A 17,060-nucleotide genomic window follows, 5' to 3' on the forward strand; every position below is an offset into this window, starting at 1 on the left:
TGTGTCCATCCACTTGCCCCATATCTTTTCAAATTTTGGAATGCAATTCCAATTTGCGCAAGTACTATATTCCAATCATATAATCGCGTTTAGACGATTTACAAATTCCCTCTCGTCTGGAGGCCGAGGCCTTATCCAGTGAGCGGCTATGACCTTCCTGGCTTGGTATAGGGAGCGCTGAATTGCGATGTTATTTGGTTCTGTCAGGTTATCGACCCTTAAGACCCCTAATAAACATGCCAGAGGGCTTGCTTCTATAGCAATGGAGAAGACTTTACGCACTATCTCCAAAATAGACTTCCAGAAAATTGCCAGTTCTCTACAGTCCCACATCATATGAAGTATTCCCGCATCTTCTGTACCACATCTTGGACAATCTGAAGTGGATCTAATTCCTATTTGGTACAACAGTTGGGGGGATTTATATGCTCTATGCAGCATCGCTGGGGGAGAGAGTAGGAATTAGTTCTAAAGCCTCTGTCCACTGTTCATCATATACAGTCCCTTTTAATAACTATATACAGCCCCCTATAACTAAATACAGCCCCCTAAAACTATATAAAATCCTCTACAATAACTATATACAGTCCCTTATAAGTATATATACAGCCTCCTTATAATAACTATATACATCCTCCTTATAATAACTATATACAGCCTCCCTATAATAACTATACACAGTCCCCCTATAATAACTATACACAGTCCCCCTATAATAACTATATACAGCCTCCCTATAATAACTAACTATATACGGCCCCCCCTATAACAACTATATACAGCCTCCCCATAATAACTAACTATACACAGACTTCTATTATAACTATATACACCCCTCCATAATAACTATATACAGTCCAAGGTAAAATAATACATTTGTACTCACCTTCCATTGTTCCCTCGATGCGTGCCGACCCCCTTCCTTCGCGGTGTCAGGTTATTAGTGGATATCAGAGGTGTACCAAGATGGCAGCGCCCCTATCGCCCGATTTGCCTACATTTGGTGGGGACCTCTTTAAGGCCAAAATGGTGGGGGCCCCTGGACACACGTCCCCCTATAATCCAGCCCTGTGTGCATATGTGCATAATGCAGCATCTGGATAACAGGGAAAGGCTGAAGCTCTCACAGAGGGCAAAAGTACAGGTACATATACATACAGAGATATGTCTAATGGAACAGATTTGATGACAAGTGGCCAACCCCTTTAAACCAGATAGGAGCTATGTATGATACTGTTCTATTCTTAGGATCGATGAGAGTCCAACACCTCACCAGGGCACCTGTCAAATAGGAGGTCACAGCTAGAAGTAGAAGGCTCCCAATACTGAATAGTTGCTGTGTTGGAGAAGTGTAGCTACAGTGAATAGGAGCTGATTTACAGTAACCCTTGTGCGTTACATATATATGCTACATTTTCAACTCCTTGTATAGCTTCTAAATAATTGCATGGAGTCCAAGGGGAAGATTTATTACAAGCCAGTGGGCACATCCCTCCGCTTCCTACCGGTTATATTAGGAGGCTTTGACATGGCTGACGGACAAAACTACGGCAGGTTTTTCAAAATTATGCAGGCTTGCCCACTCCGCCAGCCACCCCGCCGTCACTGTAAGAATTCTTTCACTGCTTCTACGAAAACTGATGTACAAGCAGTGATAAATCTCTGCTCCATACTGAAGGCTTATCCTGAGGATAGATTGTCAGTATCAAAGATAACCCCATTGATGGTGTTACTGACAAAATGGCCAAAAAAAGTTAGCTTTTTATGATTGTTTCAACTACTTTATCACATTTATCTCATGTCTTGAGACACTTAATATTTGTATATTATATTTTCATCCAAATGTTGGTATATTTTGTACCTGGGTTGGTAGATCACACTAAGGTTTTTTCGATCACTATCATTATCATATTGAATATTGAGATCAACCCATAATATTGACATCCTTGGTCTCTCCTTCTCTGGAATTTTTCATTGGGGCAATTATACAGATACATATTAGTGTGACACGTGTGTACGTAAAGATAACAGCAGAGGTTACGCGGAAATAGAGATGAACCTCTCCTGTTTTTGAGCCTCAACCTTTAGATGCCAGATAGTTCCACAGTATTCCAGTGTATTATGTTCTATTGGATGGAAAGCTAAACATGTGCAGAGAAATACATCCCCCCCATCTACTTGTGCCCATCTCCCTTACTATCCTATGCCTGATTGTAAGACAACTGTCTTCTCTACTCTCGTGAAAAGGAAGGGGAAATTCCAGCTCACCTCTAGCCACTGTATACTCTGGAACCAGCACGGACTTTACCTCGTTTGTTGAGGTCTCAATTGCATGTGAAAAACTCTTGACAGACCAGCCATATTCCAGGGAAACTTCAAGACTTTATTTAGTCAAATCCATACATCCACAGCATTGTTTCCAATGTTCCCTTTACAATCCAACGCGTTTCGAACGGGTTAACTGTTCTTAGTCATGGTGTATCTAACTGTCTTCTCTACTCTGCCTTCAGAAGTGCAAAAAGATTGTTAAGTCCTTCCCACTGTCTAAACTGCAATCCGCTAGCGATTGTTACAGCCAAAAATTGTAAAGATACGCAAAAGAATAACCAGTTTGTTCACTAAAACTGTTTCTGGATCACATGGAAAACCCTGCATATATTTTCACAAGTCTAAAGTACCGTATATACTCGAGTATAAGCCGACCCGAATATAAGCCGAGACCCCTAATTTCAACACAAAAACCTGGGAAAACCTATTGACTCGAGTATAAGCCGAGGGTGGGAAATGCATTGGTTACAGCCTCCCAGTATATAGTCTGCCAGCCCCTGTAGCATACAGCCTACCCAGCCCCTGTAGCATACAGCCTGCCCAGCCCCTGTAGCATACAGCCTGCCCAGCCCCTGTAGTAGGAAAAAAAATAACACTGTACTCATCTTTCCGACGTCCACCATAGATCCTCTTCTGTCTCAGACTGTCCCAGACAGAAGAGGACCTATGGGTGACGTCAGAAAGGTGAGTTTTGTCTTTATGTTTTTAGTTGACTCGAGTATAAGCCGAGTTAGGGTTTTTTGAGCACAAATTTTGTGCTGAAAAACTAGGCTTATACTCGAGTATATAAGGTACTTTATATATGTGAAGGAATGGGGAGATAATGAGATGTTCCTACAGAACAGGAAGTGGCTGACTATATGGAGACTGACTGGTCAGAGTAAAAAATACAAGATTTAAAAAATATCTAGTCTTGGAAAAATCTTTGCAGAAATCAGTCTAGTGTGTAAACTTCAAGGGCAACAGTGTTGCTGGTCATTATAGGGCTTGTAGACTTCATTTCCCATGAGCTTCTATGTCAATGGAGCTGCTGTCCGCGTTGCTAGGCATATAGAATCCAAAATTTCAGTGTGTTTGGTGTACAATCCTTCATCCTGGTGGTAGAAGTCCTTTAATGCAAACAGATCATCTCTTAAATTAAAGGAAATCTATCATCAGGAATGTACTTTCTAAAGTAGTTCCTATGGAAGATTTCTCCTCCCTACACCATCCGCAAACTACAGGGAGGGGGAATCTACCATGGGAACTACTTCAAAAAGTAGATTCCCAATGGTAGACTTTCTTTAATACAGGTTGCTTACCTGACCCTTAAATGAATGACTAACCAGACCAATTAAATTAATGCACACCACAGACTGGACCCCATGATTACTTCCAAACTCTTAATTAATGATCCTAAATTATGCCACTATATGGCTAACACCCCCTCCCTCATGTATGTACATGTGTGATACTGCACAGGGTCTGGGTAATTTGACTTATTTCTATAATAAAAATGTATCTGCAATCAAGTCAAAATACAATCTTCTTAATGCTAATGGTTGGCGAGGATTTATTCATTTTAAAAGCCATGTGACCACAACTACTGGATTAAAGCGTCCTCTATGCCCCCCCCCCCTTCCTGTTATGACTGGTATATTTAGCCTAACCCTCTTTTGTAGTGGATATTTTTGAATCCCACCCCCTGTTGTGATGGATATTTTTGGATTCCACCCCCTGTTGTGGTGGATATTTTTGGATCCCACCCCCTGTTGTAGTGGATATTTTTGGATCCCACCCCCTGTTGTGGTGGATATTTTTGGATCCCACCCCCTGTTGTGCTACAGATTTTTGAACCCAACCCCCTCTTGTGCTTAGCACTTTTGAGTTGAAATGTTCTACCATAGATATAAAAAAGTTCTCTGGGGCCCCAACATTGTTTCTATTTGTAGAAAGTACTGTAACATTTTAATCCACAGTTTGCTGAAACTCATTCCCCAGTCTGACATCTCAACACATACTATGTATGTATAATGTTTCAGCACTTTATTATATTGTACTAATAGGATGAAAGTGGCATAATGTGGGTCTGTTACTGCCAGATGCCAGCTTGGGTAGACAGGCTAATCAGCCATCATCCTTTATTTCAGGTCGTATTGATCAACTTTTTCTGGTAAAGAAATTTCCCAATGCAATGGGAAGAGAAGAATCTCCTGGGGAATGTAAGTAGGTTAGGACAGGGCTTATATAAACATACATTTAAATGACTTATAAATAATTATTAAATACATATCTCATACCGAATATAATTAAATATCTAAACTGGTTTTAAAATGTTTTGTATCCTCCAAGCATTGACGAAAACTCCATAATAATCTATCAAAATCTCCTTTACTTCTGAAGTTATTTATAAGAGGCACACATTTACAAAGTCAAATTTCCAGTTCTCTGATGGGGAAGGGGTAGGTAGTCTTGCAAGTCATTAATCATTTTAAGCAGCTGTCGTTGTATAATATAACATTTATAACATTTAGTCAAATTAAAGGGAACCTGTCTCCAGGAGACCATTTTAGCACCCTCAGTCCCCACAGAGCATAGTACATACACTGCCAAAGAGTTTTTGTATAAAACATAGAAAAAATATATATTATATTGTACCTTTCAATGCCATGTGCTCTGTAACTAGGCACTTGTCCCCTGGGAGTGGCTATAGAGGAGCAGGCCCCCACCCTTTGGGAAATTGCTCCTCCATGTGTCATTTTCAAATGTATGAAAACGCCCATCACTTGGCTTAGCTACGCCCCCTGCTCCTCTGTAGCCACTCCCAGGGGACAAGTTCCTAGTCACAGAGCACATGGCATTGAAAGGTAGTATATAACATCTTTTTTCTGCAAAATGTGTATTTTATACAAAAACTCTTTGGCAGTGTATGTACTATCCTGGTGCCAGGTCCCCTTTAAAGATGAATTCCCACAAATTTGGATAGCTGGGAGTCTGACCACTGGGACTTGCACCATGCGAATACACATCACAGTAATTACTCATTTACATGAGGCACATGATGAACCTCAGTCTAACCATCCATTGGGTTCTCAGCCAGGGCAGCTAAGCCAATTCATCTAGCAGGCAGGTAGCAGCCCATTGTTGTGTATGGGACATCTGACAATGCAGTTATGATTTAAGAACCTAATACACACATCACATGCTGCAGAACCCCAAAATATCGACTAGATCTGCTTTTGGAACCTCACAAAACACACTTCAGCTGCTGCAGCACCTCAGAGTACACACCTTAGCTGCTGTAGAACCGCAAATTACACGCAGGCTGCAGGCTGCAGGCTGCAAGCACCTTAAATACAATTCACATGCAGCGTGTGAATGTGGCTTCAAAGCAGGGTGGCTTCACCCTGCATGAAAAATATATCACTCCTGTCCCTTCATTCTGCAGCCTACAGTCCCATGTAAAATAAAAGATTTATTATTCGTTAGCCCCTTTCAACATGCTGTCCTGTTTAAAAACAAGGCTCTGCCCGACTCCCAATTTTAGAAAAATAATTACCAATTTCTTTAACAACCCCCTACCCAATATCTTTCTTTTAGTTTCTGAACACACTCGCTGCTCTCACCTTCATGTGTGTTGATAGTTCTGCTCCAGGAATTATATGGCCCGTACCGACGTCCTGGAGGTCCCTCCTCCTCACCAATGAGACTCTGCCCCTATATAGTGTAACCCTGCCTCCTTTATGTACAGTAGTAAGACTTAGGATATATATAATAAGACATACGATCAATAAGAGACCCCCTACTCTCTGCCCACCCTTTATTTGGCCCTGGGGCATATTTATCAGGAGCTCTGTGCAACTTATTGCTAGCACTTACAACTATTTGCCTCAATCTGCCACCTTCATGCCAGTGGGGAGTGAGGGGGCATGAATGGGAGGGGGGGCGCGGGCGGCCTGATACATCAAGAAGTGGAAGCCTTTTGATGTAACCCGCAGCAAATATGCAATGGGGGGCTTGTCATACGACGGCACACAAGCGCCGGCATATTATAAATGTCCCCCCAAAAAACTATTTCACACAGACAAGAAGAGGGAGACACGCAGGTCCACATTTATTAAAATCTGACTTTGCACTTTGCAAACTGCATGCACATGTAGTTATAATCTGACACACTCTACAGGAAACTGTACATAGCGCACTTGTGGGCCACAGATTGGTTAATGATAAGCAGCTCACTTTCCTCACTGGCCAAACTGTTGCAGTAGAGGCAAAGCTTCAGCAGCATCTATGTGTCTCCCTCCTCAGTCCTGCGCCCCTCCTGCGCCCTGGGTGGTTGCATACCATGCCCTGTGCTAGAAACAACCAGTTCCCGCAGTCATACCCCCAGCAATAAGATACACCGGTAAGTAGATAGATCACAGATTTTATGGTCACTATTAGAGATGAACAAACTTATTAATCAATAAATTTGGTCCAAAACGTCCATTTCTAAAGAAGTAAATTGAATCGACTATTTAAATAGTTTTTCAAAATGCTGCTATTGGAGAGGTGGATGGGTGAGGGAAAGTGAACAGATTCACACAAAAAAATCCTTAAAGTGAATGAAACCAGACTTTTATAATAGCATTTGTTTCAGAGGATTGGAGGGGGTTATACACCGATTGCCAGAATAATTGGAACAACACTGTAAGAGACTGTTTTGATTGGGACCCAAATAAAATCTTCCAAAAAATTTGACAAAGCTTCAATGAACAATTCATTAATTTCTAGTCATAGTCACCATCACTAGAACAAGGAGAGACCAACTGCACCATCTGTAGTGTCATTTGTCATTTCATTCTGTGCCTGATTCTGCCATTACCTCCTTATGTCAGAGACAGGGAGGGCGAATTTACCTGCAAACCTCAGCTTTCTGCCTCAGATCCACAGGAGAAGATTAAAGGGGTATTCTCGTCTGGGCACGCACATTCAGTTTCATTAATCTGCCATACATAAACATTTCTTCAATTAGATGTTATTACAAAAAATGTTCCTGTGTGAAGATAATTTCTCATAAATGTAGTCATGTTGTCCCTTAGAAACGAGATGGCTTCCTCGGATACGGCCACCTCTGCTAGAGGGATTGCACAAAGATACAAATTGTTTTTGTATATGAAATGTCCGGGAGTTACTACATGTTGCACAGTCGTCCTGTGGTAATGATTACTGAATCCTGGTGGTCCGGCAGGACTCTATATGTCTGGCCACCGCTGCCAGAGTCTGACCTGGTTGTATCCGAGTAAGCCATCTGGTTTCTAAGGGACAACATGGCTACATTTATGAGAAATTATCTTCACACAGGAACATTTTTTTTATTAACATCCAATTGAAGAAATGTTTACATATGGCAAATAAATTTAATTAAGTGTAAATGCCCAGATGGGAAACCCGTTTAATACCCAAGACCTGGTCATGGACAGGAACTGGCACTTGTCTTTGACCCCTTTATAAAGACAGTCCCCAAAGACTTGAGCCACCAACTAAAGCGCTAACATGTCTTACGGAAACTGACATTTCAGGGCCATTGGATTGATTTAGGGGGCCTGAAGGCTACCGTGCCATGCCTGGCAACAGATTGGGCTAAATACTCAAAAATTCTCATTGGTTTCACTTAGTTGTGCTGCTAGAGGGTGTAATGGAGGCTGTGCTCAGAAACATGGGCAAAGTATAATATAGAGACAATGTAGGTTACCTGCACAAGTTGGTGGCAAAGAGCAGAAGGGGTGAATATAAAGGTTCAAGGCAGTGGCATAACTAAAAGCTGATGGGTCCCAGTGCAAAGTCTATGCAGGCCCCCGACTATAATGTATGGTTTATAGTACTAGTCTTCTCATATGGGAAAGTGACACCATAAGGGCCCCCTAAACATCTTGGGCCCTGGTGCGACCGCAACCTCTGCACCCGTTCAAGATACGCCCCTGGGTCAAGGGTCGGGTACCAGCGGCTTTCACACTAGTATTAGGAAGTTGTGAATTTTTCAAAGCAAACTCATTTCACATTACTGTTTGTAATTCTAACAATTTCTAGGTCAATGACTTGACATTATAGTAAGTGGCTGATATAAGAATGGATTATTGGTGGAATTTCTGGGCAGATCTGTGTGCTCTCACTTACCAATGTCATGCAATGCTGTTGATGATCTTTTTGTATAATGAAGTAATGAGGTCTTGTGAAGTAACTGCTCCTATTCATTTATTCATCAGATGCTTTAGATAATCATAAATCTTTTAATGACAAACATGGATTAGCCGGGAAACGTGAACTACAGCCAGAAGAGGATGTAAAGTCAGGTAATGTGTAATTATATAGACTGCAGTGATAAGTAACTGCTACCTCCTAGTGGCCGACAAGAAAAATACAGCCTGCAATGATCATCTGCTAACATGTTCTAGAAACCGGGTCCACAATGTTCAGAAATATAATTACCAATGCTGAAAATTTATTAATAATTATTGATTAAATGTATAAATAAGTGAGATTTTTTTTTAAAAGTCATTAAAAAATTTTTTAATGGAAAGCTTTTTTTTAACTAACTTTTTAAATGTCCCACCCACCAAGACTGCAGGTTTGGTCCTATTCATCTTTATGTGTAATCGCAGCAGGCAATGAATTGTGACAGTGGTCACATGTGCACGACCAGCGACTGGCTACCGAAGTCACATTAAGGTGAATAGGACACAGTCCCTCCCAGACAATGGGAATATTGCTGAATTAAAAAGCTGAACATAACTTATATTCAATCACTGAGTTAGGCAAGATTAAAGGGGCTGTCCACTTTCTGCAAATAATTGATGTTGTTTGTACTAAACCTTATACAATTTTTCATTGTACTTTCTCTATCAATTATTAATGGTTTTCTAGATCTCCACTTGCTGCCATTCTATAGAAAACTTTTAGTTTATGTTTACTTCCAGGGGACAGAAATCTGTCCATGGTCATGTGATGGACACACAGGTGCACAGCTCATTATATCATGCGGCTCTGATTACTCTCTGTGATACTAATGGCTCGTGCACCTGTGTGACATCACATGACCAGGGACAGCTTTATATCCACAGGAAGTAAATATAGAGACTTTCTATAGAATGACAGCAAGCAGAGATCTAGAAACCTATTATATATATTATACTGTTAAATTGTATACATTTTCATTATACAAACAATATAAATTATTTGCTGAAAATGGACAACCCCTTGTCAGATCTTAAAGCAGCAGTCAAGTGTTATGTGCTGGCAGCATGTTATAGCGGAAGATAACTGAGCACATTATACATAGTAGTGTCCTATCTGTAGGCTGCATGCTATAGCGGAAGATAACTGAGCACATTGTATACAGTCCCATATATAGGCTGCATGTTATAAAGCAGGTGGAGCAGAGCAGATTGTACAAAGTGTACATAGTGTACAGCATGTTATAGCAGAAGATTATTAGGTACATGGCACAAAATGGTGTCTGCTGGCAGCATGTTTTAGAGAACAGCGGATTGTACAAAGTTTCCTATCTGCAGACAGCATGTTATAGAGCAGGAGGAGCTGAGCAGATTTTACATAGTATCCTTTACGCAGACAGCATGTTATAGAGCAGATGGAGCTCAGCAGATTGTACACAGTGTCCTATATGCAGACAGCATGTTATAGAGCAGGAGGAGCTGAGCAGATTGTACAGTGTCCTATATGCAGGCAGCATGTTATAGAACACGGGCAACTGAGCGGATTGTAAGCTGAACAAAAGTAAATTAACAGATAAAAAAAAGACTATATATTTATAGATGTACTCAGTGTCTGCTGCAGATGGGGAACTATCTTCGGTCTGCTCTGCTCTGCTCTCCTGCCCTATCACATGCTCTCCGCAGATAATACACTCTGCTCTGCTCTTCCTGCTCTATAACATGCTACCAGCAGATATGATACTATGTGCAATCTGCACAGCTCCTCCTGCTCTACAACATGCTACCTGCAGATAGGATACTATGTTCAATCTGCACAGCTCCTCCTGTTCTATAACATTCTACCCATAAATGATACCATTTGGATTTCAGCAGCTATCCCTGGATGTAGCTTATGCACATATATATTTAATGAATTCCACTATAGATAGAAAATACCTAAGCTCTCCAAGCAGTCAGGATAATTTATTTTTTACATCTACTCCGAGAATTCAATCCTCTGTTCTACAAAGATGAACACGATTGTTGGGCCTAGAAAAACATACTATTTAAATATGAGCATTCACTCCCTGGGGTTCTGTAAGAGAGGCGCATGCTTAGTACCTGCACATACATTATGCTGTGACCCCCTCATTTTCTTCCTTTCCCCTATCCCAGTGATGGCAAACCTTTTAGACACTGAGTGCCCAAACTACAACGAAAACCCACGTATTTTTCGCAAAGTGCCAATGCGACAATTTAAGCAGCAACTTATTACTCCCTGCTCTGTCACAGGTTTAAATGGCATAGGCATCCGAGGACACCAATACAGTAGAAAGAAGGAGAAGAATCATTGTAGCTTCCTTCTGGGGTCCTGGGCTGCCTGGGACCGCAAGAGTCCTTGAGTCCTGTCTGGCAAACTCTATCCTGGTGTGATGGCAAGGGTGCCCATTAAGAGGGCTCTGAGTGCCACCTCTGGCACCCGTGCCATAGGTTCGCCACCACTGCCCTATCCTCTATCATTTTGTATTACTTTCTCATTATTGACCTTCTATGTCCGGATTTTATGCAATATTCAACACCAGCGTGACCCTTTCCACCCTGATATATGTCTCTGTATCACAGCACATGTAGCCTACAGGAAAGTTGGAGCCAAGTTAATGGAGAGGTTATTGTGTTTAAACATGATGGGATCATAAAATGTCGAAATGCAACTGGAAAGTATGTGCAATATTTAACCTGAATGTGACCCCAGTTATGGAAGACACAATCAGATTATTTGCCTACAATTAAGAAAATAATATCCAGATGTCATTGGTTACATTCTGTCATGTTACTGCAGTTGGAGTTTCAGTAGACTTTACTTTCTATTGAGACATAACATATATTATTCTATATGTAATATATGGCCACTGCCTACTATACCTTCTATTTGAGCCACAACCATCAGGATACAGATATTATATTTGATACAACCATACATTGTGCTTTCAGCAGATAACTTTGTCACCATAATGAAGTGCAAAGTTAAGAATTCAAATAAGACCCATACATTATGATGTTTATATTGAGAATAATGGGTTTCCTCCGGGTCCTCCTGTTTCCTCCCACACTCCAAAAACATACTGTTAGTTTGTTTAGATTGTGTGCCCCATGGAGACAGGGACCAATTTGGCATGCTTTGTGCAGCGCTGTGTAATCTTTGTGCGCTATATAAATAAAGAATTATTATTAAACTCAGAACTCTGCATAGTAATGACATAGATGCTATTTCATATAGTATGTAATAATTAATATTTCTTTATGTTTTCCAGGAAACTTTTATAAAACCCTGTCTGATGACAACGTACTGCGGACACTTATTGAATTTTTAACTTATTTACACCTGAAAGGTAGGCACAGATATACACCTGATATTTAAAGAAAATCTACCATCAAAATCCATCATGATAAACCAGGGACAGTTACTCATAGATCCAGACACTGTGACTGTAGTAATCTTCATATATATCCACAGCCTCCCTGCTCTAAAATCAACTTTTAAAATAATGTGAATGAGCCTGAATGGCTCGAGGCTCTAATAACGCCTCATTAACAGAATTATAAAAGTTGATTTTAGAAGTAAGGAGGTCATGGATAACAAGTATCGGAAGATTACCACAGTCCCAGCAAACACACACATGCGATCAGTAGGTGCGTGCCGCCATTTTGTCAGGGATTGGCGCTCCCTGTGATGTCATCAGGGTGCAATGACCCTTTTCTTTGACGACCTATAGTGTGCGCCAGTGGCACATATATTGTAGGAGCGAACTGGACTAATATCATCCTGGGAAGGAGAGTTAGATGAGAAGATACCTATCTGGGTTTTAAGGGGATAATAGCATCAAGTCTAGCATTAAGTCTGAACTTATCAAAATAATGCAAAGCCATGTAATGTCCAGAAATAGTGATATTTCTGGTGTACACCTACGGGCACATTTACTAAGGGTCTGCGAATCGCATTTCCGCCGGGTTTCTGGATGATTTCCGTTTTGCGCTGCATTTAACAGTGCTTTTTGTTGCACGCTATCAGATTGTGTCGCAATCGCGCCGGCTTTCATGCGACAAAAATGGGGGGGGGGGGGGGCGGGCCGTCGCACGATCCGAGGGATTTGGACAAACCGCGGGATTTAACTTTAAAATTGTGTCGCATATAATGCACTGACATACACCGGGAAGAAGAAGGTGAACTCTGGCGGACCTGAGCGGGGAACACATGCAGGATATCAGGCGCACAATCTTAGTGAATCGCAGCAGCTGTGCATTCTCGTTGGGGATCACGCAGGGACAGGTAAGTAAATGTGCCCCACAGTGTATTGTGGTTTATGCAAAGTTCATCAAAGGTCATGTAACAGCAGGATGAAGTATTGTAAACCAAGTACACTGATATACTGGTGTGTACCCCCACTGGCAGGATCTGCTCTTATTTTATCTTCTTATGCCCTGTTTTTTTTTTTTTTTTTAAAGGTTTTTAATTATGCAAATGACCCTGAGGAGCCCCACAAGTATATTTACATAATTTTAAAGCCTTTTTTCTTATAAATAAGGTCATAGGAAGCTCAAATAAGAGTGGCACACACCAGTGGCACACACACCAGTATGTTGGTGTGCTTGGTGTCCAATACTTCATTCTAATGGTAGATGTCCTTCAAGTCCTCATGACTGATTCATTATCGTTTAACACTTTAATGACTGTTGTATCGGGATTCTATGAGGGTCTTTAACAGAGCCATATTTAGTGTTTTAGTGCTGCCCTAGGCACTCTCAGTGCTTGCACCAACTATTGGAGCCGTCAAGCTAATGCCTCTACCCATAACCCCCAGCATGTTACTAGAAGAGATCAGTGCAGGACCCAGGAAGAGTCTCCCCAATGATCCACTGTAAGCATTAGATTCAAAAACTGCTTCAGGCAGTGTTCACATGATGTGTTTGCATTGTGTTTTGAAATGCATTGGGCAAAATACTTCATCAAATATAAATACATTGGGGCACATTTACTAAGTGCTTTGAACCACTTTTAATATGCAAAGTCCGACAGAAGTATATTGCACGCCCCATGTTAAAGGTACACCAAAAAAAGGGATTGCACTGAGTTGGGGGAAGTGCAGGGGGAGCCAGATTAATTAAGAACGTGCACCAGAAATCCTGAATCTGCGCCCTCTGCTCTATACACATGCACATAATCTGTGGGGGTCCCATTACTGAGACCCCCACCCACAAATCAGCAAGTTATGCCCTATGCGACAACCCCTTTAATGTTAAAAGACAAAAACACATGTTGCTACTCACATAATACATATGCGTTTGATGCATTTTGCCCAAAGCATTTGAATTACAAACATATCATCAGAATGCAGCCTTAGACTGTGTTCACACTCTGCACTTGAATTACATTTCCAAAGAAATTTCTAGCACAGTGCGTTTCTCCCGATCGCATCTGCATTTACAGTGAAACGCTTGCAATCAGGAATGTGCATTGAGCACATGCGGTCGCTATACTCCTCCCCACTGGGGCACCCTAACCCTAAGCCAACTACTAACCCTAACCCACTAACATATACAGTGTCCTCCATAATTAAAGGGATTATCTGAGCTGAGGGAATTGGGGGAGTCAAAACAAGAAAACAGTTGTACTTACCCCGTCTGGTGCTCTGGTCCAGCACTACTGTGCTTGCCATCACTCCCGGTAAGTATACAGAGGTGCAGCAGTGACATCACAACCAGAGCGACAGCTGCTGGTCCTGGCTGTGGTCCGTGTAACACTTACACAGGCAGATGCTGCACAGGAGGCGCTGTGGTGTTGATGTCACTGCTGTACCTCTGTACACATACAGATCGGGGGTTATGGGGGCAGTGCTGCAGGTCCTAGCTGTGGTCAGTGTAACACTTACACAGGCTGCGGGCAGAGGCTGCATAGGGAGCGCTGTGGTGGTGACATCACTGCTGTATCTCTGTATACATACAGACTGGGGGTGATGGGGGCACTGCAGGTCCTGGCTGTGGTCAGTGTAACACTTACACAGGCTGCAGGAAGAGGCTGCACAGGGGTGCTATGATGGTGATGTCACTTCTGTACCTCTGTATACATACAGATTGGGAGTGATGGGGGCAGCCTCTGCAGGTCCTGGCTATGGTCAGTGTAACACTTACACAGGCTGCAGGCAGAGGCTGCATAAGGAGCACTGTGGTGGTAACGTCACTGCTGTATCTCTGCATACCTACAGACCAGGAGTGATGGGGGCAGCCGCTGCACGTCCTGGCTGTGGTCAGCGTAATACTTACACAGGGTGCAGGCAGTGGCTGCACAGGGAGCGCTGTGGTGGTGACATCACTGCTGTATCTCTGTATACATACAGACTGGGGGTGATGGGGGCAGTGCTGCAGGTCCTGGCTGTGGTCAGTGTAACACTTACACAGGGTGCAGGCAGAGGCTGCACAGGGAGCACTGTGGTGGTGACATCACTGCTGTTTTTCTGCATACCTACAGACTAGGGGTTGTGGAGGCAGCGCTGCAGGTCCTGGCTATGGTCAGTGTAACACTTACACAGACTGCAGGCAGAGGCTGCATAGGGAACACTGTGATTGGGACATCACTGCTGTATCTCTATATACATACAGACCAGGGGAGATGGGGGCAGTGCTGCAGGTTCTGGCTGTGGTCCGTGTAACACTTACACAGGTTGAAGGCAGAAGCTGCACAAGAGGCTCTGTGGTGGTGACATCACTGCTGTATTTCTGTATACATACAGATCGGGGTGATGGGAGCACTGCAGGTCCTGGCTGTGGTCAGTGTAACACTTACACAGGCTGCAGGAAGAGGCTGCACAGGGGGCGCTGTGGTGGTGACATCACTGCTGTATCTCTGTATACATGCAGACTGGGGGTGATGGGGGGGCACTGCAGGTCCTAGCTATGGTCAGTGTAACACTTACATAGGCTGCAGGCAGAGGCTGCATAGGGAACACTGTGATTACAGACCAGGGGTGATGGGGGCAGAAGTGGCACAACTGCTTTCTTGTTTTTACAGCCTCCATACTCCACTAATAAAAATAAAATACAAGCCTGAACAACTCCTTTAATCATGAAGACCACGTATGTATACATATTATATATAGAAACACACACACAGACTTGTATAAGTACAGAACCAAAACCAAGCTCAGTGTTGTGTATTGAGTGGATAATGTGATATTGCATGATATAAGCAATGGAGGATGTTTCGGAATCGACCAGATGAGAACTTTCCATGTTACACACACCCTGCACCCCACATAACATCCATGTCACACTGCACCACACATATAATCCATATCATGCTGCACCCTACATTACATCCATATTATCACCCTGAACCCCCACATAAAATCCATGTCACCTACAAAGTTATAATGCTATTTAGATTTGAATATGAGGCAAAACTTTTATTCAGAAAAAACGTCAGATTTGCGTTCTTTTTCAAATGTACTGCACAGACAGTGTTAATAGAAGTTCACCAGTGGGATACATGAAACACAAAATCATGCTATTAAAAACTACATTTCGTCCTGAAAAAAACAAGACCCCATACAACTATTGTGACATAAAAATAAAAAGGTTATAGCTTGTAGAATGAATTGACAAAAAAAAAAAATTAAAAATGGTCTGGTCAATAACGTGGAGATAAGGGGTTAATAATCACTCCATTTAGTAATCTCTCCCTTTTTCTCTGTCTTTCAGAGTCCGGTGCACTGGATAATTTACCTTCTCCGGTGTCCTCAGAAGAAATCAACCAGTCTTAAAAAAAAAAAAAAAAATCCTTTGTTTTTGATTGTACAATGATGAAATGACTAATCTAATAAATGTTTTCACTCAATGTCCATAAAGCTCCACTTATAAATATATTCAAATGATATTACAGTGTATTTTTGCTTAAGTAAAATGAAGCTATACAATAAAAACTAGCAGCTGCTGTTTGACGTTATTCATATATAATAGAAGTTATCATTAGGGACACATTAGACAACAACTATAATCCCCACATTCACTTTGGAGAAGAATTCTGGAAAGTAGAAGTTTTATACAAATTAGGGTGTCTACATAATTTCCCTAGCACAATTGGCATCCATACTCCCGTGATATTTTTACTCTCCAGAAAGGCATCCAGGCCTCTCTTGAACATGTACATAGAGTCCGCCATAACAACCTCCTGCGCAGAGTTCCATAGTCTCACTGCTCTTACAGTAAAGAACCTTTGTCTATGGTGATGGTAGAACCGCCTCTCCTCGAGGTGTATAGAATGCCCCCTGTCTATGGAGATGATAGAACCACCTCTCCTCTAGGTGTAGAGGCTGCCCCCTATCTATGGCGATGGTAGAACCGCCTCTCCTCTAGGTGTAGAGGACTCCTCCTGTCTATGGCGATGGTAGAACCGCCTCTCCTCTAGGTGTAGAGGATTCCCCCTGTCTATGGTGATGGTAAAACCGCCTCTCCTCGAGGTGTATAGGATACCCCCTGTCTATGGAGATGATAGAACCGCCTCTCCTCTAG

At 42.1% G+C, this 17,060-nt stretch overlaps 1 protein-coding gene across 4 annotated transcripts in view; it reads left to right on the forward strand.

Annotated features, from left to right (window-relative positions):
* Positions 1-16,396, forward strand: part of GAL (galanin and GMAP prepropeptide) — an 82,655-nt gene extending 66,259 nt beyond the window's left edge. For 3 of the 4 annotated variants that reach the window (XM_072114321.1, XM_072114322.1, XM_072114323.1), the window contains 4 exons: positions 4,458-4,529; positions 8,553-8,639; positions 11,810-11,887; positions 16,251-16,396. In XM_072114321.1, the coding sequence (XP_071970422.1) occupies positions 4,458-4,529; positions 8,553-8,639; positions 11,810-11,887; positions 16,251-16,312 (299 nt within the window). In that variant the 3' untranslated portion in view covers positions 16,313-16,396. The remainder of the gene's footprint in view (positions 1-4,457; positions 4,530-8,552; positions 8,640-11,809; positions 11,888-16,250) is intronic. The other variant, XM_072114324.1, reaches the window with a different exon arrangement.
* Positions 16,397-17,060: the final 664 nt, after the last annotated feature.

This window comes from Engystomops pustulosus, chromosome 7 (assembly GCF_040894005.1).
Source record: "Engystomops pustulosus chromosome 7, aEngPut4.maternal, whole genome shotgun sequence".
In the NCBI taxonomy this organism is placed as follows: domain Eukaryota; kingdom Metazoa; phylum Chordata; class Amphibia; order Anura; family Leptodactylidae; genus Engystomops; species Engystomops pustulosus.